Source organism: Jaculus jaculus, chromosome 1 (assembly GCF_020740685.1).
Source record: "Jaculus jaculus isolate mJacJac1 chromosome 1, mJacJac1.mat.Y.cur, whole genome shotgun sequence".
Classification (NCBI taxonomy): Eukaryota; Metazoa; Chordata; class Mammalia; order Rodentia; family Dipodidae; genus Jaculus; species Jaculus jaculus.
Genome location: NC_059102.1, coordinates 240,581,743 through 240,608,177, shown reverse-complemented (window position 1 = coordinate 240,608,177; position 26,435 = coordinate 240,581,743). Strand labels below are relative to the sequence as shown.

The following is a 26,435-nucleotide window of genomic DNA, read 5'->3' as shown; positions in this document are numbered from 1 at the left end:
TGTGGATGCATGATTTCTCTATGAGATCCTCTATGAGGGAGTCAGCAGAGTGAGAGACAGGCACTGTGGTGGGTGTGAGTGTTCTGAGGTGTAGTGGTGCAGTGTGGCCCCTGGAAAGCTCATAGAGGCTCCACATTGGTGAAGCTCTGCCACTGGCACACCTTGCCAGCCTCCTTGCAGCACATTCCTAGGAGGGAGGTGATGAGTTTGAACTTTTTGGGAGGACCGTCTTATGTTCTTTCTAGTTCTTTGCTCTGGAATAGAATATTTTTAGTACAACTAATTTATTAGAACCATACATTTAAAAAAAAAATTTTTTGTTGTTGTTTATTTATTTGAGAGCAACAGACAGAGAGAGAAAGAGGCAGACAGACAGAGAGAGAGAGAATGGGCGCGCCAGGGCCTCCAGCCATTGCAAACGAACTCCAGACGCGTGCGCCCCCTTGTGCATCTGGCTAATGTGGATCCTGGGGAGTTGAGCCTCGAACTGGGGTCCTTAGGCTTCATAGGCAAGTGCTTAACTGCTAAGCCATCTCTCCAGACCAGAACCATACATTTTTAAAATTAAGATCCAGTATTTAACTTACTGGAATTTCTGGTAGAAAAGCTTTAGCCTTGTAAAATGAACAATCCCTTTCCTGTTTCCCCCACTTTGTTTTCTTTTTGAAATGAGAAGAATTTCATCTAATTATAGAGAGTATATGGAGTTTTATGGAATCTTTCTCAGATAGCTTTGATTTGACCTGGGAAAAATGATTGACTTACATCATAAACAGTAAGGGGACATAAACAGTAATGTGGAGCTTGGGGCCCTCTGGACAGTACATGTCAGCCAGAGGCCCCTCATCTCTCCCGCAGTGACTGTGATCGCAGCTCTGGACAGGTTTTACCTGTCCTGATCTGTTCTTTCAAGGCCCTGATGTTGAGACACATGCCCCTCATTGTACAATTTGTGGCAGGTGTTCCTTGCGAGCTGATACCCCAATGATTTGTGTCCTAAAGCAGTGACCTTTCCCCACCTCCTCTCTCTCTGTCCTTTTTCTTCTCTTTCTTGCTCCCTGTTTCTTTTTTTTCTTCTTCCCTTTTCTATATCGTACAGACTTTTCTAGAAATACTTCCTTGTAAAATAAATACATGTGGAGAACACACAGAAGTGTTGGGCTACATGGGTGGAAGTGTAGGTGGTGATGAGCCTAGATCTTTTCTGCTCCACCAGTGCATACATACCCACCATGAGCCCTATTTGAACTCTAAGGTGCCTTTAGAGTTTGAAAATCATAGCTCCAGAGCAATATTAGAAATGTTCATTCTGTTCCTTTCTTTTTGAGTCTTACTGTGTAACCCAGGCTGACCTCAACTTGTGGATCCTTCTATCTCTACCTCTGGCTGCTAGGGTCACAGACAGAGTGCCACCATGCCTGGCTATAAATTTGCATTCTTTAAATATATTCTTTCAAATTATGGTATAGTTTACACACAGCAAAAATGTGTGCTGGCTAATATCCAGTTCAATTCACACACTTGTGCCGTGATCACTGAAAGCAAGATACAGAGTAGATCCAGTCTTCCTCAGACTCCACTGTGCCCCTTTGTAGTCACTGCTTCCTTGCCTGCCCCACCACCTGGCACCTCCTTATCAGGGCTGTGGGGTTTCTTATTTTTGTTGGCTTATTTAGTTTTATCTTGTTTTTGTCACATAGGGAATAGCCCTGAGGCCTCTGACATGCTGTGCAAGCACTCCACCATTGACTAATTCCCAGCCCTACAAACTAGTTTTCTTTCTATACATTTGCCTGTCTCCAAATGGAATCATGCAGCTGGGCTTTTGAACCAAGCTTCTTTCACTTTTTAATGCATGTGGATATCATACATATGTGTGTCAGACTACTGAGTTTTAAAATGAGCACTTTTTTAAAACCAGAAGATTCTATGTCAGCCCATGTTGGGATCTACTAGGTTTCTGTCGGCTCCTTGTTTTGAAATTGATGCTGTTCCCATATTCTGATTGATACCTGGGAAAATAAGACTACAATGTGTATGACCCTGCAGAATTGGTGTGGCATTAACTTCCATGCCCAGAGCCTGCCAATTTGCTTTGATTTCTGAGAACTACCAGGAGTGACCCTTGCTGTGACCTCTTTGTGTTCCTACAGGCTCATCAGATTCAAGAGATGTTCCCCCAGGTCCCATACCACCTTGTACTGCAGGACCTCCAGCTGACACGCTCTGTGGAAATAACAACAGACAACATCTTAGAAGGACGGATCCAAGTACCTTTTCCCACACAGGTAGAACCAAGGCTTTCAGTATGGCCAACAGATCCTGACCTCCCAAAGGTTTAATCCTATTGTATTTAATGTTTGCCCCAAGATAGTTCTTTGTCTAATGTGGCCAAGAGACGCCAGAATGTTGGACACTCTGTAAGGGAACCTTTGACAGGACATGAGCAAAGCTTTCTATAAACTCCTTCATTTTGCCAAAAATGTTGAAATCAAACACACCAAACATAAGGGCAGATTTATTTCTATAGTTTCAGTATGGACCCCCCCCCCCCACCTAAACCAGTCTGCTCTGATAAGGTGATGATGTTGGGCTCCTGTCAGAAAGTATTAACATCTTTTTTTCTGTTAAGGGCAGAGAATGAATATTTTAGGCTTTGTGGGCCATACATTGTGTTTCCACCAGTATATACATGAGTGAACAAGATGGTTTTCCAATAAAACATTATGTGTAGAAATAGATGGAGGTTCCATGTATGGTGGTGCACACCTTTTTTTTTTTTGTAGATCCTTTTTTAAAAGTTTATTATTTATTTGAAAGAGAGAAACTTGCGGAGGGAGAGAAAAAGTGAGCGAGTGAGAGAGAATGGCGTGCACCTTTAATACTGCACTTGGAAGGCAGAGGTAGTAGGATCACTATGAGTAGGAGGCCACCCTAAGACTACATAGTAAATTCCAGGTCAGCTTGAGCTAGAGCGAGACCCTACCTCAACCCCCCCCCCCCAAAAAAAAAAGGAAGGAAAATAGATGGAGAGAGGTGAGTATGGCCCTAGGTCTGTGGTTTATGGACATTTGGCACTAGGAGATAGCCACTGGTCCCCAGTTAGCCTCATCCATTGCTGTGATGTCCATTAGTTCACCTCTCTCTGAAACTTGGAATCTGGATTTTTTTGGTGGGGGGTTTCGAGGTAGGGTTTCACTCTAGCCCAGGCTGACCTGGAATTCACTATGTAGTCTCAGGATGCCTTGAACTCACAGTGATCCTCCTACCTCTGCCTCCCGAGTGCTGGGATTAAAGGTGTGCACCACCATGCCTGGCCTTTTTTTTTTTTTTAAGAGGGAGAATTGGCACAACAGGGCCTGTAATTACAGCCACTGTAACTGAACTCCAGACACATGCGCCACTTGTGTGTATGTGCAGCCTTGCACCCTTGTGTCACCTTGTGCATCTGGCTTATATGGGTTCCAGAGTTGAACATGGATCCTATGGCCTTAACCACTAAGACATCTCTCCAGCCCCTGACTGTTTTGTTTTGTTCTTTAATTTCTTTCTTTGCAAGGAGAAAGAAATAGAATGGAACTGCCAGGGCCTCTTGCCATTGTAAGCATTCTCCAGATGCATGCACCACTCTCTGCACCTGGTTTCACGGGATTTAAACCTGAACTAAATCTGGGCTGGCAGGCTTTTGCATGCAAGCATCTCCAACTGCTGAGGTCATCTCCCCAGCCCAACTTTTGACATTTTTAAAAACTCACATGGCTGGGTGTAGTGGCACACACCTTTAATCCCAGCACTTAGGAGGCAGAGGTAGGAGGATCTCTGTGAGTTTCAAGCCACCCTGAAATTACATAGTGCATTCTAGGTCAGCCTGAGCTAGAGTGAGTCCTTGCCTCAGGGGGAAAAAAAGAAAAAGAAAAAAGGAGTCAGGCATAGTGGTGCACACCTTAATCCCAACATTCAGGGAGGCAGAGGTAGGAGGAGCACTGTGAGTTCAAGGCCACCCTGAGATAACACAGTGCATTACAGGTTAGCCTGGGCTAGACTGAAACTCTATCTCAAAAAAATTAATTAATTAATTAAAAAAAGAAAAGCTCACATGGGCTGGGGAGATGGCTTAGTAGTTGAGGTGCTTGCCTGCAAAACCAAGGACCTAGGTTTGATTCCTCAGGACTCACATAAGCCAGATGCATTTGGAGTTTGGCTGCAGTGGCTGAAGGCCCTGGTGCACCCATTCTCTCTCTCTTGCACTCTTTCTTTCTCTCTCTCAAATAAATAAAAAAAGTTTTAAAAAACCAAAGTAGGGCTGGAGAGATGGCTTAGCAGTTAAGCGCTTGCCTGTGAAGCCTGAGGAAACCCGTTCGAGGCTCCATTCCCCAGGACCCACGTTAGCCAGATGCACAAGGAGGCGCACACATCTGGAGTTCATTTGCAGTGGTTGAAGGCCCTGGTGCGCCCATTCTCTCTATCTCTCTCTCTCTGTTTCTCTCTGCCTCTTGCTCTCTGTCACACTCAAGTAAATAAATAAAAATAAAAATTAAAAAAAACCCAAAGTAATAAAAAGATCACATTCCTGGCTTCTCACATGACCTCTTTGGTGGGTACAAGAAGTACTACCATAGACGCATCAATGAATTTATATATAACTTAGCGAATCATCGACCAGAAGTTACTCTATCTTAAAAATATGCAGAAGGGCTAGAGAGATGGCTTAGCGGTTAAGCGCTTACCTGTGAAGCCTAAGGACCCCGGTTTGAGGCTCGATTCCCCAGGACCCACATTAGCCAGATGCACAAGGGGCGCACGCATCTGGAGTTTGTTAGCAGTGGATGGAGGCCCTGGCGCACCCATTCTCTCTGTTTTTCTCACTGCCTCTTTCTTTCTCTCTGTCACTCTCAAATAAATAAATAAAAAATGAACAAAAATTTTTTTAAAAAAATGCAGAAATCTATCAATAAAATTCAACTATTCAAAGAATGTGGCTTTTGGAATCAGCTGACCTGAGATACTAGCCATGGTTGTCCCAGGGCTCAAGCGTTTGACCTGGTTGTTGGCTGTCTTTGGAAGTGTCAGAGTTGCCTCATGTAGCCAGAGAGTTGTCAGAGAATCAGAAACAGGCTTGTAGGTGTGGAGGTGCTGAGACCTGAAGGGATATGCGCGAGACCCAGAGCAACAGTTTGTTGCCTTAGCCACTATCTTCACTGGCTGAAGTGTCAAGAACTGCAGTGACTACTTCTTAGTATTTTTTTGGAAGGCCAGTGAAGAAACAGGGCTCCCCTCAGTGCCATATCAGTTAGTGTTGTCTGCAGTTGTCACTGTTGCTTTTGTTGTGCAGTTATTATCAGGGATTACTGTGGGAAGCCACTTGCTAACTCTTAAACTAGGAACTCTATGGTGGACTCAACCTTGTTTTTCAACCTTTAATCTTTATAGTGTTTAAGTTTCTTTGGTGCTGTAGGCTTTGTTAAAGTCATGAGCCGTTTTGTGGCTGTCTCCTCTGTACCTCAGGTTTTCCTTATGTCTTAGTATTCCATTTTGAATGCTTGCTGTCTCTCTTTCAGCGGTCAGATAGCATTAGACCTGCCCTCAACAGCCCAGTGGAAAGGCCCAGCCCTGATCAGGAAGAGGGAGAAGCTCCTGCACAGGTGAGATCAGCTCCCTAGAGGGAGATGTGTGGACCATAGATGGGGAGGGTGGGCCCCGCGTATTAGTTACATTCGCAAAGCAGCAACAACTCAAGGGCAAGGACTAATATCTTTTGGTTCACAGCTTGGGAGATTTCCCGTCTGTCGTGATGGGGGAGACTTGGCGGAGCACTTTAGTCCATGGTGGTGGGATCTTGTGATGTAGGAAGTTCACATCACCATGGACCAGGAAGCAGGGAGCAAGACAGGAACCAGGAGCTGGCTGTCACCTTCAAAAGGCCGGTTCCTAGTGCTCTCCCTTCTAGGCCCAACCTCTTAAGGTTTCTAGACCCTCCCCCACCCCCCAAAAATAGTGCTACTAGCTGAAGGCCTAGTACTCAGAACATGAACTTGTGTGGGAACATTTCAGATTCAGTCAAACCATCACCCCTGGTAGCAGTTAGTTTCAGCCCTGATGCTGTTAGAGTTGGAGCAAATACAACCAAACTATTCCTGGAGAACCAGGAGTTGAAGGTCAGCCTAATCCACATAGTGAGTTTTAAACCAGTCTGGGTGTGGGCCATATTTCCACCCAGTTCCTGCAGTCCACTGCCTGGGTGCTGTGCTGAGTTTGAGAGAGAGCAGAAGGAAGCCACCACCTTGTAAAAGTAGACTGCCTGTTCCCTAGGCTGTGGAGTGAGCTGAGGCCATTGCATCCCACCCCCCATAGCCTCACTTCTGTGACTCAGGATTTTGAGACATGTTTATGCCTAAACTGGCCGAGTGAGGGAAATGTAGCTGTGTTGGGAGCTGGATCTTTGGTGTTACTCTGAAAAGCAGCCCGTCGGCTGTAGGTCTTGGTGGCAGCCCAGTCCTCCTTCCCCACACCCTGCCTGGTTCCAGTTCCAGGCTGTCTGCTATAGTTCATGGTCTACATTCCAAAATGCTTTCTGAGGGGACCAAAAGTAAAAGCCACACAGTGAACCTTGCCTTTGTGCTTCATTGGGAGTTGTTTCCTGCATATGGGGCTCTTGGTTGGGAGTGGTGTTGCTTTCTTTCCAGTGTGGGCTGGGGCTCTTCTCGAAGTGACTTTCCAGTTACAAGTAATTGGTGGGGAAGCTACCTACACCCCTTATTTCTTCTGCAAACAGAAAACTAAAATTATTTAAACCTTTTCAGATTTATTACTGGTTTGAAATTTCCATATCCAAATCTAAAGTTAGAGCAAGGCATGGTAGTGTGACCTGTAAATTAGCACTCATGAGGCTGTGGTAGAATGTACATGAGCATGAGGTCAGACCCTGTCTCAAAAGAAAAAAAAATCTAGAAATCCAGAGGATCCTGAGAGTTCATCACTGAAGTTGATTTAAAACTCACCCACCACAGCTCAGGGAATTTTGTGAAAGAGGGGGTGGAAAGATTGTAAAAGCCACAGGTTGGGACATCATGACCAGAGGCACTGCCTCCCCCCAGTAACTGACTGCTGCTCCCACAATGCATAACTCACAATCCCATGGGGAATACCAGCAACCCCCCTGAGGAGGGCTCCCAGTGGAATGGGGGCAGCAACAAGGGAAAGGATGGTACCAAGACATGATGTATCCACTAAGTATGTCTGTATTAAAAAAAAATGATTGGATTGTGCATCATTTGAAAACTGTTAGATTATTATCGAAAAAGGGGGACTCTATTTCTGCATTTCTAGTCTTTGGATAATTAGCAGAAATGTGTACACTGGCTTAGGGTCACTTGTGGATCCATCATGCTTCATTTGTCTTCATCGTAGCTTTGTTCTCAGTGACTGTGAAGAGTTCTTAAGGACTGCCATGTGACCTGTTTAGTCACTCACAGGAAATGCAGAACCCTGGCTGACACTTCATTAAAACTTCAGTCTTGAGTAGTGGGCAGGACTACACCTCGGCTAGACTGTCACTCTTAGGAAGTGCAGAACCCTGGCTTCATTAAAACCTTAGTGTGAGTGATGGTGTTGCAGTCAGGTTCACATTGCTGGTAGAACTCACCCAACTAAGAGCAACTTGTGGGGGGAAAAAAGAGGTTTATTTCGGCTTACAGGCTTGAGGGGAAGCTCCATGATAGCATGGAAAATGATGGCATGAGCAGAGGGTAGACATCACCCCCTGGCAACATAAGGTGGACAATAGCCACAGTAGAGTGTGCCAAGCACTGTTAAGGGGAAACTGGCTTTAACACCCATAAGCCCACTCCCAACAATTCATTGTCTCCAGGAGGTGTTAATTCCCAAATCTCCATCAACTTTGAATCTAGCATTCAGAACACCTAAGTTTATGGGGAACACCTGAATCAAACTACCACAGATGGGCAGGACTATACTAGACTGTTTCATTATTATTATTAAAATTTAGAGAGACTTTATTATGAGAGAGAAAAAGGAGATATTATGAAGAATTCTTGCCTATAAGAAGGCAAGAAGGAGTAAAGCCCACCTATAGATCCAAGTAGTGGTCATTTCTAGGTGCTGAATGGGGGCTGAGCTAACCAGCCACAATGCCAGGTTCAGGTTCAATCCTTTCAGGACTCTCAATTCTAGGAAAGGCGAACTCTTTCAAGCAACAAGAGATAAGGAGAAGCTATATCCTTCTCTGACCTCTAGCAAACTGGAGACTGCAAGGGCAGGCTCAAGGACATTTCTCACTTGTAACCTTGGGGGACCTAGTCACCCTAAACTGCCTCAACTCCCTCCCTCTGAAGAAGCAATCCTAACTACTGTAAGGGAACTGGCGTGATGGCTGATCTGGCTTCTTTGAGCTGAGTGGGGTCATTAGGTGTGGCCATTGGGAAACTTCTCTAAGTGTGAGTCTATCTAAGGGACCCCAAAAGTACATTGATAGAGTATGGAAAGACAGACCTGGAAGAAAATGCTGGGAAGAATGAACAAAAGCAAGGTGTAGGGGGAAGTGGGCATTAGTAAACTGGGGCCCTTCAGGATCCCCATTTTATCAACATTCAGGCCTTGGAGGGTGATTGAGGGCCCCCAGGTAGATGGAGTTAGACTGCTGCAGGAGTGTGGACTGACTGTAAGCAAGAGGAGGTCAAGTTAAAACAGCAGCTGAGTACACAAGGTCTAAAAATTGGTTATTATTACCAGAAACGATAGACATCATTTTCTTCTACCATAAAGATCCAGAAATCCATTTCTAAAGCATTGCAGCAGATGGCATGGTGGGCTCTGGCATGGTCACTACCTATTCTCATTATCAGAATTATCAAGAATATGTGCACAGCATTTAACTTTGGTGGTGGGACAAATGTCACTCTGAGTTGTGAGCACATTTCAAGCCATATGGCTGTACATAATTGTGCTTAGTTATTTGCATCTGTAGCATTCTATTTAAACCTAACTCTCATGTTAGTACCCTAAAGATGGCCTTAAAGTCATTGTACCCCTTTATCTGTTCTCTCAATGTGACCCTCCAAACAAAACAAAAACAGTAATACCATCGCGGTCTGGTTTGGTAGTCACATAGGCCCTGCTCCTCCTGCACTTCAGTCTGCCTGGTGTGTCTCAGGCTGTGAGTCAGGCATGGAGGCCTCAGCAGGGCAGCACTGAAGTATACCCAGATGGACTTTGCTTCTCATCCACTACTCACCAGCTGTTCTTTTAGGACCGTCAAAGTCAAGCTCAGGAAGAGTTAGGAAGGTGGAATGTGTGTGTATGGATGGAAGTTACATGGTTCCAGCTAACACCAAAACTCTCAAACATCCTTTGAACTTGGATTGGCACTTTCTGAGCACCTTTGCCTTCTCTGGAGGTCGCATCACCCCTGCAAGAGTCCTTTTGGACAAAGTCTATGTTCAACAACTTTAGGCGATTCCCTCTTGCAGGGCCTATCCCTGAGCTCCAGAGCACGAGCTGTCTACTGTCAGTGGCATCAGTCTTGTTCCCCACACAACCCCCAAGTCCCTTATTGGTCTGCTACAGCCAGTTTCTTGTAACTACACAGGTACATGCGTCACTAGTCCTCATGTCCCTTGAATTTTAGGAGTATGAATCAGACACTCCACATGGCTTTTTTTCTATATTTTTTCATTCCTTCTTATAGCTGAATTATATTCCATTTATTTATTTGTTTATTTATGTACCCATGAGTGGATGTCTAGGTGGTTTCTGTTGGTGTGTGTGTGTGTGTGTGTGTGTGTACACATGCTATACTGAGGATGGAACCTGGGGTCTTATACATGTTAGACATACACTTTACCACTGACCTAAACCTTCAGTCTCCCCTTTTTTTCTTTTTGGAGATGTCTGTGTGGTCCATCTGGTCTCAAATTCACTGTGTATTGGGTTCCATGTGGCTTTATTAAAGTCCATTTCTGACTGTGTGGGTGTTGCTGGAGGCAGGAGGAGGAGTAGAAGGGGGCACATAAAAGCACCCACACTAGGAACTCTACATGAGATGACCTCTCCACTGCATTGCATCCCATAGGTGGGTGGGTGGTGGCTGCCCCTTGTCTGCATAGGGCTGCCCCTGGGAGCAGTAGCAGCATATGTGCCGGGCACTGTGAGAGGTTGTTTGAGCCCCTGGGCATTGTCTTGGCTTCTAGAACTTCAACCAGAGCTGGGAAAATGTCCCAAGTTAACACCCCGCTAACACAAAGCACTATATATTCTATCTGTTTTTACAAAAGATCCTCAGCATTTGCCTTTTTAAGTGATTTGATTGTTTTCAAGTTGAAGTGTAGTTTCTGTTCAGTAGATTGTGATAAAACATAGTTAAATAAATGATAGAACTAAACATAAAATTTCCAGAGGATAAATTAGTAGTTCACTTTTTTATGACATTCCAAGAGTACAGATTAGAAGCACTTACGTTTCTCCTACTGGCAGTCATTTATTTATTCCACTAGTAGTGAACATTGCAAGTCTTAGCAGTGCAGAAGACACAAGGCTGACTGTCTCTGAGGACTCTGCTTCTGCCCTGTCTGGCGGCCAGCCTCTGGGGCCAGGAGACCTGTGCAGGAGTGCTATAGCCAGGGAGAAACCTGCCTGGGAGGGGTTCTGTGCTTATGGCTACCTCTCTGTCCAGACGGAGCGTGTGCCCCTGGACCTCAGTCCTCGCCTGGAGGAGACCTTGGACTTCAATGAGGTGGAAGTGGAGCCTAGTGAGGTGGAAGACTTTGAGGCCCGGGGGAGCCGCTTCTCCAAGTCTGCCGATGAGAGACAGCGCATGTTGGTTCAGCGGAAGGACGACCTCCTACAGCAAGCACGGAAGTAAGCCAATTCTGCAGCACTGTAGTGTTGGTGAAAGTTGCAGGACAGAAATGATGGCTGGTGGTCACTGTCACATCCCCATATATTCTCTCTTTCAACAGGTAGACATTGAAAAACCATTATATGCCACATAAGGACTTACGATTTTTCAGCCCTGTCTTGAAACAGGATTTGGCTATGCTGAAGTAGCTGATCACTGTGATGGCTGGTACTGTGGCTTACCTCCTATGGGCACTTGCAGCCACACTTGCACAGATGGAACCTAGGTGCCAGCATATTATACATGCATCATAACCCTCTTGACAGCTCTGAGGTGCACTGTTACACCTATGTGACAGATATACAACCAAGAAACCAAGGCCTGGGGTCTCACTTCCAAGACCTTCCTCTTGACCACTGTGCTTTTCAGACTAGCAGTGCACAAAGGCTGCACTTCTGAGTGCCATGTACTCCCCACACTTGGTGGCAGCTGGGACATGCAGTGTTCCTGTAGGAGACTAAGAGCTTGTTTTCGGTTCTTGAGGACAAGACTGGCACCATAGTCATCCAGGTGGGATAGGCAGAGGAGAGGGAGCAGAAGAGCCACTTGGTGGTCCTCTCCCTGGGAAGTAAGCTCATCCATTTGGGGGTTTGTCCCTTCCCCTCTCCTCTTCTGCCCTCCCCTCCTCTCCCCTCCCCTCTGCTGGCATCTTCTTTCTTTTGCTTATTTTCCTCCTTTTCCTACTCTTGCAGTGCTGGGATGAACCCAGTGCCTCACGCATGCTGAGCAAGTGCTGTACCCCAGAGCCCACCCCTCAGCCCTTGAAGTCCTGAGTGAGCTTCATGCAGGCTTCTGGAGAAAGGGCCAGGGAGAGCACAGCAGCCCCAGCCCAGACATGTTCCCAAGTCCTCCCTTTCTCATGGGGCTCTTTCATTTTTTGTAGGCGATTCTTAAACAAAAGTTCTGAAGATGACATGGCCTCAGAGAACCTCCTCCCCGCAGAAGGCACATCTTCTGACCCCGTGACCCTGCGTCGGAGGATGCTGGCTGCTGCTGCTGAGCGGAGACTTCAGAAACAGCAGACTTCCTAGCGCTTCCTCACTTTCCTCAGCCTCCTCCTGAGCCTTGCTGACTGGAAGAGGCCTGCCCTAGTTCCTCCTGCTGTGTGGAGCGTGGGGACATGGGCTTGACTGCAATGCCACTGTATAAAGCATGTGGTCTTAATAGTGTTTGGACAGTTGACAAATTTAATCCTTTGTAATACTTTCTATGTGACATTTCTCTCCCTTAGAAACATTGCACATTTTAACTCTAGGCATGATCTCTTCTGGTATTGACTGAACTTCTTGGGGTAAGGGACAAGCAAGAGGAAGTGGGCACCCACATTGCCTGCAACAGGTAGCTTCAATTTCTGCTTTGTGTAAAAGTTACAGTGTTGGCGGCCTTGGCGCTACAGTTGGGATTAAGCATGGGTGCTGGGGAGGGTGCATTAACAGTAGTAAGGGGCTGCATAGCAGAAACCTGACTACACCACAGAAAATTATTCTGTTGTCCAGTGCTGTGCTTAGGAACAAAACATCTAGCAAGTTCCAAAGGGCGGGTCTGCAGGCTCTGATAGCTCTGGAACGGGTTTAGTTCTTGGATCAGAAAGGGAAAGCCCAGGGTGCAGGAGGAGGAGGACACCTCTTTCTGTCCCTAATACTTGAGAGTGATGGGAGCCCCTGATCCACAGCTGGCTTTACTTGTGTTCTCTGTGGTGCTCCTGCAGTGCATGCACCTGCCCCTGTGTGTCCCTCTTTCTTCCCCATTTCCTGCCCTCTGGGCATGGGAAGGGGCTGAGCAGCAAGCTTTGGTTATGGTTTTAATTCCTTGGTCAAGTAAAGTGGGCAAGGCCAAAGCCTATGGGTTTGACCCTTGAAACAGGTACGAGCCTTGCAAGGTGGGAGAGTGAGTTTTGGAAGACATTTTTGAAGAACTGCTTTTTCTAGCCCAGAGTGCTTCATTGCCTTCATTTTGTTCCTGTGGTTTAATAAACAGAAAGGGGAGATGCTGAATAATCCACATGCCTTGGAGCTGACTGCTCCTGGGTCTTCTCAGATTCTCTACATATTTAACTAAGGATTTGAAACACAATCATAGCTTACATAGTTTTATGCCCCATTGGATTAAGTTTTTTTTTTTTTCTTCATGTTTGAAAACATAGTTTTATGGTAGTTCTTTTGGGAAGAATCCAGTATTATCTAAAATTATTGGCAAAATAAAATGTTTTACATAACTGAACGTTTTTAGAATGTTGACAAGTAATTGAAGAAAGGATAATAGGTAAATATGTAGTTATAATTTATTTCAATCTTTCAAAAGCCTTATCTTGAAATGCTGTTAGTAAATTCCTGTGATTTTTTTTTTAAAGAATTTTGTTTTGCTGAGAGCATAGCTATTTGTTTTTATTGTAAAACAATAATAATAAAAAGCAAACTCTTGTAAGTGTGTTGTATGTGACTGGAAGCTAAGGCAGCACTTTGCAAAATGCCACATTGAATCCTGGTTCTCCTGTGTGCGTGCCTGTGTGTGTGCATGTTCATCTCTGGCTATGTGTGGAAGCCAGAGGTCAAGGCTGGGTGTCTTCCTCAGTTGCTCTCCATCTTATTTATTTGAGAAAGTGTGTTCTCATTGAATATATAATTCATAATTTGGCTAGACAAACTGGCCAGTAGACCCTGCACACCCTCCTGTCATTCCTTCCCCAGCACTGGGATTATAGGTGTGTGCTCCCTTGCCTGGCATGTTACTGGGCGCTAGGGATCCAGATTTAGGTCCTCATGCTTGTACTGCAAGCATGTGATCTATTGAGCCACCTCCAGAGTCCCCAGCCTATTTTGCTTTCTGTTTTGCTTTTGGATCAGCCATTTGGGTTAGGTATCTTCTCACCGTTGTGAGCTGGGGGATTTCATTCCTCCTATTTTATTTGGAGAAGGAGTACTGAATTTTCTTCCCAATACAAGAAGGTTGTCTCATTTTCTTGAATTACATATCATCAGTGTACATGAAAATGAAAACAACACTAAGTCCATGTATTTTCACATTTCAAATGTGTAGAAAATAAAAACTAAATTTCAGAAGGACTCAAACACCTGACGGCATCAGTGCAGTACTGGAGTAAGAGAAGTGCCCTCGCATGGTCTATGACGGCCCATGAAGAGACGCTCCAAGCTAAGCTGGTTTTACCCCTCTGCAGAAAGCCCTAGGGTGAAGGGAGCTGGGAGAGGAAACATCTGGATAGTTAAGGATTTGGGGTTCTGTAAAAGGCTTCTGATGAGGGCTGGAGAGACAGGTTAGTGGTGAAAGGCACTTGCTTGTAATAGGCTGCTGGCTTTTGTCACTTCTTGGGTGCACTGGTGGTGAGACTGAGTGGCCCCTCCAGGGCTCTCACTAGGGAGGCTGGCCACATGGTCAGCTACAGATGGCCTGCCCTCCCACTTAGCGGAGCAGCAGAAACGCAGGGCCATCTAGGCAGTTTTGGAGCTAGTCTGTGCTCCTCTCTGTTTTCCTAATTGGTCTGTCCCCCCCCCCACACACACCGCATGTTCTTGGGGCTTTTTAAATTTTTGTTTTCTTTAAATTTGGAAGCTTTATTTGTTAGGGAGAATGATGGATCATGTGACTATCTTGCTGCTCTTATCCTTGTGCTCAGTTGGCCTGGACCTGACTTTAATCTGTAGCCAGTAGACTTGACCCCTCTGTTGAGACTGGGAAAGACATCTCAGAGCTCTTCAGAAGGAAGCTGGACACATGGACATAGTAGCTTCAGCTTTGCAGCAAGCTTGCCCAGGAGTCACTCCTGACCACTTGGTTGTACAGGACACCCTCTGATATATCTGGGATCTCCATCTCACCACTCTGCTCTCTGTTAGGTTCAAAGTGCTTTGAACCCTGGTTCCACGTTAGAATTACAACACAGAACTTTGTTTTGAAACATGTAGGTTCTTCTGCCCATGCATCATGTTTTTTTGTTGTTTGGTTGGTTTTTAATCCTTTCCCAAAATGCTTCTTGGCTACTCTTTTAAAAAAGATAAGGCAGGCCTGGCAAGATAGGTTAGTGGTTAAGGCATTTGCCTGCAAAGCCTAAGGACCCAGCTTCAACTCCCCAGAACTCACATAAGCCAGACACACAAAGTGGCACATGTGTCTTGAGTTTGATTGCAGTGGCTAGAGGCCCTGGTGTGCCAATTCTTTCTCTTGCTTGCTCATGAAAAAATAAAATTAAAAAAAAAGGTAAGACAATGCTAGGGTATAACTCAGTGTTGAGACTGGCTTAGCACACATGAATTCCTAAATTTGGGCTGCAGAGATGGCTCAACAGTTAAAGGCACTTGTTTGTAAAACCTGATGGCCCAGGTTCAATTGCCCAGTACCCACGTGAAGCCACATACACAGTGGTGCATGTGTCACAGTAGCAGTGGCAAGAGGGCCTGGCATGCTCATTCTCTTCACTCTTTTATCCCCTTCTCTCTCAAGTATTGTTTTAAAAAGAAATACTGAATTCCATGTCAATGCTGAGGGAAAAACAAAAAGAACACACACACACACACACACACACACACACACACACACACGGCTTTTATGTACAAAACTCATTTGAAAGTTGGGGAAAAAAATCTCAGGATATGATTCATTGTTTGAGAAACTCAGAGGTTAGAATACTATAAATTGAAAAATGTGATTTCCTTTAGCCTTCCATTTGGACCTTGCTTTGTCCTCAGACTAGTGTGACCTGGATTGCAAATCTTCATCTGTACACGTGTATCTTGTGTGACCCCCTCTGCAGATAGCAGATTGGGGTGAAGGAAACTAGTAGGGAAAGCCCTGGAAAAGAGGGGTCCTAATGGAGTTCTTTGATAGACTAGGTTCTCATGACATCAGGGAATGGGATTTGTCATGAATGGTGTGGAACAGTATCACACCCACCTACACATACACCGATTCAAAAGGCATCTTCCAGAGAGAAGGAGGCCTCCCTCAGCTTGAAAACAGCCATGTGGGATGTTGTGAAGTTCCCACCAAGCAGACCTCTGTGAGGCTCCATCTCACCACAGATGCACAGTTGGCCTTCCACTACTTGGTGAGCTGCTGTACCTCAGGCCCAGTGTCAACCTGTCTGCCAGTTCTTACTACAAGGCCATGGTGATGAGAGGGGGTAATGGTGAGACTTAACAGTTGAGACAGCCAGGATGTTACTCTGGTTCCCCCATGTTACATATGGAGCCTTTTGGCACCCAGGTGCAGTTGGAGAGGTATAATGGTAGGAATCCTGTGTTCTCAGGGCCTGTGAACTTGCCCTGGGCCTAGGGAGTGGGTGGGCATGGCCCCTTGGGTGTAGAGGCCCCAGGCAACTTGGCCTGCTTGGTAAGTGTAGGGGCTGGGCACAAAAGACAGGAGATGGGTAGCTTGCTCTCCACTTTTTCCTTCCCACTCTTCAGTCAGTCCACCAGACCCAAAACCAGCTAAGTGAGAGGAACCAGAGCTAGTAGGAAACTGTCCATTCCTTTACCCTTGTTCATTCCCCTCCCCCCGTCTCTCGTCTTGCCCCAGTGACGGAATGGAGGAACCTGGAAGGGCCCATGGAGGGCCCTTCAACAGCTTCCTGGAGTGTGTGGCCAATTTCCTCCTTCCCTTTCCTATCAGAGCAAAGCCCACCCCAAGGAAGGCAGAAGGTGAGACTTGAATACAGACAAACATTCTCTTTATTGAGCTACACATGAATTTTTCCATTAGTCAGAGAAGTAGACTGGCAGTGTGTAAGATATCACAGAAACCTCACCGATTGGGAATAGAAAGGCTTAGAAAGACCCGTGGACTTTTTTTTTTCTTTTTTCTTTTTCAAGTTTTTTTTTTTCTGTATTTTTAATTTTTTGAAGTGTTTTGTCTTTTTGCCTCTTTATTTGAAATGGCTGTGACTGTTCTTCAGCAAATATTAAAAGTGAAACGGTGAAGAGGTCTGGGGTTGGATACTAGTCAAGTAGAAATGACATAGGACTGATCATGAAACTGTGGCTTTAATGTAAACACTACATTCCATCTTTTTAATTTGTTTTTCTTCCACCTTGTATTTAAAAACTTTGTTCTTTTTATCTGCAGCACAAACATCCCAACATGAAAGAGAGTGAACACAGGTCACTGGAACAAAGGAGCGAGGAGGGGGGGGGGGTTAACACACAAGGGAGAGCATCCGCCCAAGGCCGGAGTCTGAAGATGTCAAGAGAAAAAAAGAGACCACAACCCCATCCCCAGACACGGTGATAGCTGATCTGGTATGTGATACGAAGTACTCATCAGGACAAAAAGAAAAATAAAACTGAAAAGAAACAAAAAAAAGTTGCAAAGGGAATCTAGAATGGGGGGTGGCGAGGACCTTGCTCCCCGAGGGCTGGATTTTCACAGGTACTCTTTTTGGCCGCCAGAGCTGTGCTTTTTCTATACAAACCTGGAGTGTGAGTATGGTTAGTGGTGGGGCGCTGAGCAGAGCGGAGCTGGCACTGCCTGGTGGTGGTCATGGTGTCTGAACAGCAGACAGGCAGTAAGGAGGGTTTGCAGTGGCCAGTGGCCTTCTGGAAAGCCAGCCTAGTGTGCCCCTGCCAGCAATGAGCCACACAGGAGCCCCTGGGAGGCACTGGCCCAGTGCTGCTTCTGTGTGCTGGCCTGCACCAAGCTGGGACAGGGAGGGTGTGGGTGCTCATGTATATGCTTATTTCAAAATAAAAAAAATAAAGAAATATGATGAAATCGTGAGTTTTCCTTTTTCTAAGCTACAAAGCACATGAGAAAAAAAAAATTAAATCCTTTCAAATTCTAAATGTAAAGATTCAACTAAAACCGGATTCTACAGCAATCTACAGAAATACACAGCCATCAGTCACTCTGGGGTTGTAGGTTAGACAGGGGCTAGGGACAGAAAGGCTGTGTGTCTTACAAAGGCCAAAGGTCATGCTACCAGGAGATCAACGTCAACAGCAAAGAGTCCATGAAGCAGTCTGTAGAGAGAGAGATAAGGGGCCAGTCTGACCATTTTCTTTGATTAAAAAACCAATTAACCAACCAAAAAAATCCTACTGGAACATTTGAACTAGGTGGATAGGACCAGAGGGGCACTCTCATGAGGGAAGCCCATCCCTGGGGCCCTGGGCAACCTCACTACATGTTTGCTTCTTTGGGCCATACTGACCCTTCTTCTGGGCCACTCCTGACCCCTTCTCCCCCTTCTCCCCACTTGCCCTCTCCGAGGGGAGCTGGTGTCAACTCCACAGGCAAGGGTGGCCATGGCTCACGTGTCCCCTCCCCTCATCTGCTTGAGAAAGTAGACCAGGTCTCCAGTCTAACTCTTCCTTGTTCCCACGAATAAAGAAAACTCAGGAGACAGTGGGTTGATCAGAGCAATGATTCTTCTAGATGCTTGATATAAACAAACACACCACCCACAAGAGAGGGGTCCTTGAATTTTTCTGTTGTGGCTAGAGGTCAGGTGATGTTTAGGGGGTTGGCTGTTTCTTAGAGGGTTTTGGAATTCAAGCAGGAGCAGGGCAGACCTGAGAGCGCACAGCCTTGATGATGGGGTGGAAGAAGGACGGACCAGATAGAGCCAGGCCTCCTCCTGCCTGCCCTGCCCTGCCCTGCCCAGAGTGAGTCAGAAAGTAAAGCCCCGGGCGGTCCTTTAGAGGAAGGACTCCCAACCCAGGCTACCACCACGCTGGGCGTGAGTGTGCACATGCTCACACATGGGTGCATGTGCGTGTGCATGTGCATGGGCTGGCCCAAGAAAACCTGGATGAGCTGGGGATGGTCAGTTCTGTTTGCAGCTCTTTCGAGAACTAAAAACATTTTTCTAATATATATTTGTGTATAGATAAGGTTTTGTTATGCCTCTTTAAAGTTTATTTACCAACTTGCACTGGTTAGTGTGGGGTGTGTGTGTGTGTATGTGTGTGTGTGTGTGTGCACGCAAGCTGTTCTGTGAGTGCTGGAATCATTACCAAATAGGTTGCTATACAGGACAAGAGGTCAGTACAAGCCGCAGCCCCGGAGGTTGTTGGCAATGATGATGTCGGTGACAGCGTCGAATACCACCTGGATATTATTCGTGTCTGTGGCACAAGTCATGTGACAATATATTTCTTTGTTGGGTGAGCGGTTTTTGCTTTCAAACTGTGTTTGGATGTAGGCAGCTGCATCTTCATAGGTATTGGAGCCTGTAAGACACAGAGCACAGGCAAGGCCCTGGTGAGAACCGGGAGTGGACAGGATTGAAATCAGAGAGGCAGAGAAATAGGTTATGGTTTATCCCGGAAGTGGGGCGAGCTAGGAAGGGAACAGTAGGAAGGGCGGCACCCTTGTTTTCCAGGGTGTGGCAGCACTTGAAATTAAAAGTCACACAGGCCTAGTGCTGCCTGGCTTCTCCCTTCTCAATTTTTTTAAAAAAAATTTTGTTGTTTATTTTTATTTATTTATTTGAGAACGATAGACAGAGAGAAAGAGGCAGAGAGAGAGAGACAGAGACAGAGAGAATGGGCGCGCCACGGCCTCCAGCCACTGCAAACGAACTCCAGGCACGTGTGCCTCTTGTGCATCTGGCTAACATGGATCCTGGGGAATTGAGCCCCAAACCGGGGTCGTTAGGCTTCATAGCCGCTAAGCCATCTCTCCAGCCCCTTCGTAAGGTTTTTACTTAGGCTGCTTTAAAAAAATTTTTTTTTAATATTTATTTATTTATTTGAGAGTGACAGACAGAGAAAGAGGCAGAGGGGTGAGAGAAGAGAGGGAGAGGGAAAGAATAGGCGCTCCAGGGCCTCCAGCTATTGCAAACAAACTCCAGACACGTGCGTCCCCTTGTGCATCTGGTTAACGTGGGTCCTGGGGTATTGAGCCTTGAACCGGGGTCCTTAGGCTGCTTTTTTAAAAAATATTATTTATTTATTTATTTGAGAGCGACAGACACAGAGAGAAAGACAGATAGAGAGAGAGAGAGAGAGAATGGGCGCGCCAGGGCTTCCAGCCTCTGCAAACGAACTCCAGACGCGTGCGCCTCCTTGTGCATCTGGCTAACATGGGACCTGGGGAACCGAGCCTCGAACCGGGGTCCTTTGGCTTCACAGGCAAGCGCTTAACGGCTAAGCCATCTCTCCAGCCCCTTAGGCTGCTTTTTTTAAAAAAATATTTTTTTAAATTTTTATTTATTTGATAGCGATAGACAGGGAGAAAGAAGCGGGGCGGGGGTGGGGGGGAGGGAGAGAATGGGCGCGACAGGGCCTCCAGCTATTGCAAATAAACTCCAGACACGTGCGTCCCCTTGTGCATCTGGCTATCATGGGTCCTTAGGCTTCATAGCTGCTAAGCCAGCTCCTTCATAAGGTTTTTACTTAGGTTTTAAAAAATTTTTTTTGTTTATTTTTATTTATTTGAGAGTGACAGACAGAGAGAGAAAGAGGCAGAGAGAGAGAGAGAGAGAGAGAGAGAGAGAGAGAGAGAGAGAGGGAGGGAGAGGGAGAGAGAGGGAGAGGGGAGAGTGGGCACGCCAGGGCTTCTAGCCACTGCAAACGAATTCCAGATGTGTGCGCCCCCTTGTGCATCTGGCTAATGTGGATCCTGGGGAATTGAGCCTTGAACTGGGGTCCTTAGGCTGCTTTATTTTAAAAAATATTTTTTAAAATTTTTATTTATTTATTTGAGAGCGATAGACAGAGAGAAGGAGGCGGGGCGGGGGGAGAGGGAGAGAATGGGCACGCCAGGGCCTCCAGCCATTGCAAACTAACTCCAGACACGTGCGCCCCCTTGTGCATCTGTCTAACGTGGCTCCTGGGAAATCGAGCCCCGAATCGGGGTCCTTAGGCTTCACAGGCAAGCGCTTAACTGCTAAGCCATCTCTCCAGCCCCTTCGTAAGGTTTTTACTTAGGCTGCTTTTCATAGTGGATCTACAGGCCAGCCCTGGGAGGACCTGTGCTCACCGATGATCCTGTTTGCTTTCTAGGTGAGTAACGCTAGGTGAAGCACTTCTCGATGCTCTAACTGCAAAAAAACCCTTACACTCTAATCAACCTGAAAATTAAACCTGAAGTGGGCACCAAGTAGGCCACCCCTAGTGGGCTGGGACATCTTTAAACAGTCCCAATTTGGGGGCAGGCCAGGACATGGGAGCAGTGAGCTGCTTAAGAGATACCAGTGTAGAACACAAATGCCCCCACACTGTCTCTAACCATTTCTTGGCTGTCTCCTTGATGCTGGAAGGACTGGGTGGGGCTGTCAGGGCACATCTGTGGACGGGTAAGTTGTTCAGCAGCTCTAACCCAACCCCGGTGATTCTGCGCCGTCAGCAGCTTTTAGTTGAATGCTATAGAATAGGAACCAACACACAAATATGGAAAAACACAGAACAAGGAAGGGTCCCCATTTTCCTCAGTCTGTCAGGATGTGTTCCAGGACAGAAGCAGTATGGGGGTGTGAGATGATCTCGTCCTAGCCTCTATGTCGAAGGTGTGAGCGCAGCGGGGATGGCTGGGGTGTAGACCTCTGGAGTCATGGCCAGTGAGGTCCCCTCTCCTTTTCCCTGAAAGCAATCAAAAGGCAGCTCCAGGCTTGGACTATGTGGAGTGTGGAGTGAGGACACCTCTGAGGTGGGGTCAAGGTGAGGCTCCCCCTCAATCCACCATTACTGAGCTGCTGAAAGCTATGAAGCCACCAGCCAGCTGGTGGTGGGGGGGGAACCTGACAAGGAGCCTCCAAGCCAGAAGGCCAAGACAGGGGCGCAGGCCATAGTGGGACACAGCCAGGGCATTCATGCAGATGGAGGGGCATTGACTCTGCCCCACCTGCCGAGCCTGCCATCCCTACTCAGCCCCACTCCTGCCCAGCACACAGGGGCTCCTTGAGATAGATGCCACCTCCAACCCCCTCCTCCTGCTTGTTCTGCTCTCACAGCCTGCTGCTCCTGGGGCCCTGACATTGGGGACTTTATTGTCCACCATATTGTTTGAACTCATTATTGAAACCTCCGCAGGCTCCTGGGAGCTGGAGGCATCAGTGCCCACTATGCAACAGCAAGACCGACTGTACTGCAGGCCACATCCAAATGAAGTCCCAAAGGGACACAAAGCCAGAAAGAGCCTCAAGGATAGGTCTGCTCCTGAGGCTAGTCTGTTGGGCTTCATTATGTCACCACAAACTTCGAAAGCCTTGGGAATTGGGAAGCCTCTGGCTGAGACTGGAGAGGTCAGCAGTGACTGCCAGCGGTGCGCTGTAGCCCCACCCAAGCCCACAGGCCGGGCCTCCTCAGCTGTTTGAGGCCCTCCCTGGGCCCACTGCACCAGTTCCACCTTGCCAAGAGGAGTTCCTCTGTGGCTAATCCCTCCTGGCTTGGCTTCCATCCTCTCAGTACCATGGCAGCCATGGCCGACAGTTATGTAGACCTGGCACCACGTACCAGGCTCTCTCACCGTCTCTCTGACTACCTGATAATGCAATGTCATGATCTGGTCTGGTACCCAGGTAAAAATGGGGTGCAGAGGATTAAGTAACTGGCCCATTACTGCAGGTGGACTGGCCCCAGTGCTATGTGGGCAGCCTGCTATTGGCGACTTCTTGCTCCTGACATCTGTCACACCAAAGGACCCAACTTGGGGTGCAGGGCCCAGTCCTGTCCCAGCCTCCACTTGTGCACCTGGGATGGACCGGCACCTTGCAATTTATGAGCAATGAGATTTTCAGTCCGAGCCATGGGCTGTTTCCCTTCACACGAGGGCAGTTCAGGGCAGGGAAGAGGAGGGAGGTACCAGCATCCATCCATCCACGCTGGGGTATGGGAGCCCTCTGGCTGGGTCTGGGACCCTGTGCCCTGGGAGCTGAGACCTACTCCAGGAACTTCAGGGCTGTCCCGGTAAGCTTCTTACCTGGAGAGGTATGGCACACCCCTCCTTCATTGCAGGGTGCTGGCCATCTGTTCTCAGCAGGACTCTACTCTGAGACCCCTAGAATGCACGCAGTCCCTAGTGGGAAGGGCTGGGCTCTGACATTCATCAGCCCTGCTTCTAGCCTTTCGCAGCAGCCCCTTCCTTCCCTCCTGAGTCCATCTGGAAGAGCTTCACTGGGGGCCAGGGTGGTCTGCGATCCTTTCCCCTGGGAACTAGACAGGAAAAAGCAAGCCCAAGCAAAGGCAAGGAGAGGGAGGCAGAGGTGGAAGCTCACAGCATACAGAGTGGCTTGACTTTGGGAAAAGACCAGGAGGTGGGGAAGAGAGCAGGCTTCATGGGGCTGGGTAGGGGAGGAGGTAGGAGGACATGTGTGGGCTGGGCCCAGGCCTGACTGCCACACACTGTCATAGCATGCTCAGGGTGCAAAGCAGGAGGAGGAGCAAAGTGTCCGAGCCATAGGCAACAGGTCCACCTTGTCCATTTCATGAGAAGGTGCTGTGTGACTTAGTGGCTGTCCTGGGCCAGGGTGTCGGGGAGGCAACTTGTAAGAAGTCGGGAGTCTTTCCTGCTAGGTCCCGAGAACCAATTCTCAAGAGTGACCAAGAAGAAAAAGAGAGTGGTTCTGTCCTGTCCCTGATCCCTGGCACACACTCCTGAGTCACCTGTCATGACACTGATACTCAGCAAAGTCTGCAATTCTAAGGGTTGTGTCCACACCTGGCCAGGTGGCAGGGCTTTCCTCTGTACCCCTGCCAGATGCCTACTCTGGGCACCATCATGCCAGCTGTCTTGAGGGTGTGGTGTTGGCCCAGAAGTTTGTCCCCAGTGGCTGTGGGACTCCAGTTGGCATCCCTCAAAGGGAAGAGACCTGGCTTCCCACCACAGCTGGGGCTTTCTCTTGCTCAAGGTCACGACAATACCCACCTGGGTATTCGGGAAAGCAGATGGTCAAGGGTGACTTCTTGATCTTCTCTCCAAAGAGGTCTTTCTTGTTGAGGAAGAGAATGATGGAGGTATCGATGAAGAACTTGTTGTTACAGATGGAGTCGAAGAGCATGAGAGACTCGTGCATGCGGTTCTGCAGCCCCGGTGGGGAGGGAAGAAAGCAAGGTAGACACGGGAGAGAGACACACAGAGACAGGGAAGAGAAGAGGAGAATTAGATGTGAGGGAGGGACTGGGTAGCTCAGCATCCAGGGCCCTGGACTCCTCCAAGAAAGAGGTTGACAGATAAAGCCTATAATTAGGAACATGCCACAGTGCATCTGATTTCAGTGGAGGGTGGGATGGGGAGCACCCACCATCTCAGGCCAATGGGAGACTGGCCAGGGAACCAGCTGTGGCTCTCTCATGATGATCTCTGTCTAACAGGTGTATATGCATGTGTGTGTGGAACTGGGATGGGAGAGAGGAGCTGAGCTTTGGGTCTTTGTGTCTGGACTTTTCCTTCCTGGTCCCAGGTGAGAAGGGACTCCAGGTGGAGAGCCACAGCAGATCCTGCTGGCATCCTTAGGGGCTGCCACTCAGATGAGTATGCAGGGCTGCTTGTGGGAGTATGTATGTATATGTGTGTGTGTGTGGGGGGGTCAACTCAGCTATAGCCATCCCTATAAAGTCATAAGCATGGCATGGGATCTGGTATCAGGCACACAGAAGTTTGTTTAGCAAGTGGTTGAATGTGATAGGCACTTGCGTAAAGCCACAGCCCAGGACGGCAGTCTTCAGTCCTGGGCAAGGGCTGATCATTCTACTTTGAGAAGAGAGACAAGCACATTTGCCGTTTGTCTCTTGTCATGCAGAGGAGCATGTTTCTCTGTGGATGAGCAACTTTCTGCACAAGGGGGTGTGGGAAGAGCTGCTCTTGCTCAGGGAACCTGTCCTTCACAACTCAGACACCCTGGGTCCGAACTCAAGCTCTGGGTAGCCCACACTAGACTCCCCCTGGAAAGTAACAGAAAGAGCTGGCACATGGGTGTGGATGCTGGTGCACATTTGGTGAGAGATGAACTCATTCCTCTGGGACTGGCAAACAGTAGGAACTGCAGAAACTGCTGGTCTGGCTGAGCAGGAGGCTGAGGAAGGTGATGGAGCGATTATCGCTGCTGAGACCCACTCTGCGGGCACCTTGTCAAGCACTCTCTACCTGTGTCTATTATCATTTAGTGTCATTGACCCTTAGGGGATAATGAAGTGACATAGGCTAGACCCTAACGAACAAAAACTAGTGCTGGAGTATAGTTCAGTGGTAAAGTTCTTGTCTAGAATGCTGGAGGCCCTGGGTTCCATCCCCAGCACAAGAACACAAAAATAAAACAGTAGAGATTATGCACCAAGATCTGCACCAGTCCATAACTGAGGCCAAATGTTTCTCCAGTCATTGTGGCAGTCTAGGCATTTCGAGGAAGAGATTCAAGTCATGGCTGGCTCTAGATCTTGGTGCTGGCCCTGCCTTTTGCAATCAGAGGGCTTACATCAGTGCAGCGCGGAGAGGGGCAGCTGGAGTTCTCAGGTGCTCCCCAGACCCCTTGAACAACAGGCATGATTTAGCCCCCTCTAATGAATGGCTGTCGCTGGAGTCTGTTAACCAATGAAGTAACTGCCTATAATTTCACTGTCCTACTGGCTTTGATTGGTCAATTTCATCCTCATTTCCCACAGAAAGTCTCCCTGTCCTTTGCAATGACCTCTTTTGAGCAGGCACAAGACTCACTCGCCAGTGCCATCTTGGGAGTCTTCTGAGGCAGGCTGAGTTTTAATCCTAGGAACAAAGTGGACCCGTGTGAAGGGTCCAGTGCTGACGCTCAGGCTCTGTGAGCCACCAAGCTCTGAAACCTCCAGGATTCAAAGGAAGACGCATACCACCCCACAGAGGCACCACATCCTACATCATCAATGCAGAGCCACAGCCAGAGGCACATTCCCAACTCCACTGCACACATGTTCCAAATACTACTTGGTTTACAGATGTAGGGGATAACACGGGGGTATTTTGGAACTCCCCAGACCAGGCCGGAATCACAGAGGGGCCACCAGGGGTACCCAAGCTAAGAATGGGGACCATGTGGCATGTGGACAGGGTTGAAGGGCTCCTCAAGAGGATGTCAAGCTCAGGTCTGGAGGACTCCAGGGACTAGCTCACCAAGGCTCCTAGGTCCCCACACACCAGGCCCAGCTCACTACAGCTCTGCTCTCACCCTGCAGGACTGCTAAGCGTGCACTCCCTCACTCTTCAGACGGTACCGACAGTGATGCACTGAAGGGCAGTGGTGTGCAAGGCCCTCTGCTGGGCTGCTGCAGGGTGACTGGGTGACTCGAATGCACACACGTTAACAATGCCTGAGGTTGCCAGCGTGACGTGGAGTTGCAGAGGGCCTGTGTAAACCTTCTCTGTAGGATGGGGCACAGAGCCTGAAGAGAAGGGCTGGAAGTCAGTGAGCAGAAGAGCTGCTGGTGAGGATGCGCCGGCACTGATACCCTCCACACCCAGCCTCACTTCCACCTGTCCTGATCCCATCACCAACAACACTAAGGCACTGCTTGTTTATATAGGAGAAAACACACCACATGTGTTCAAACTGACGACACCACTGTTTGAAAAGAGACAAGTTGAGGTCATAGATGGCCAACAGTCA

The 26,435-nt window shown here is 47.8% G+C and overlaps 2 protein-coding genes across 2 annotated transcripts in view; one reads left to right on the top strand and one right to left on the bottom strand.

Annotated features, from left to right (window-relative positions):
* Positions 1–13,258, top strand: part of Amfr (autocrine motility factor receptor) — a 53,671-nt gene extending 40,413 nt beyond the window's left edge. Inside the window, exons 11-14 of the mRNA XM_045139558.1 lie at positions 2,154–2,288; positions 5,559–5,642; positions 10,688–10,872; positions 11,796–13,258. Coding sequence (XP_044995493.1) covers positions 2,154–2,288; positions 5,559–5,642; positions 10,688–10,872; positions 11,796–11,943 — 552 coding nt within the window. The 3' untranslated portion in view covers positions 11,944–13,258. The remainder of the gene's footprint in view (positions 1–2,153; positions 2,289–5,558; positions 5,643–10,687; positions 10,873–11,795) is intronic.
* Positions 13,259–16,575: 3,317 nt separating this feature from the next.
* Positions 16,576–26,435, bottom strand: part of Gnao1 (G protein subunit alpha o1) — a 191,631-nt gene continuing 181,771 nt past the window's right edge. The window contains exons 7-9 of the mRNA XM_045147557.1: positions 23,729–23,882; positions 18,877–19,092; positions 16,576–17,880 (exon numbers count right to left, since the gene is read on the bottom strand). Of these exons, the coding sequence (XP_045003492.1) occupies positions 18,905–19,092; positions 23,729–23,882 (342 nt within the window). The 3' untranslated portion in view covers positions 16,576–17,880; positions 18,877–18,904. The remainder of the gene's footprint in view (positions 17,881–18,876; positions 19,093–23,728; positions 23,883–26,435) is intronic.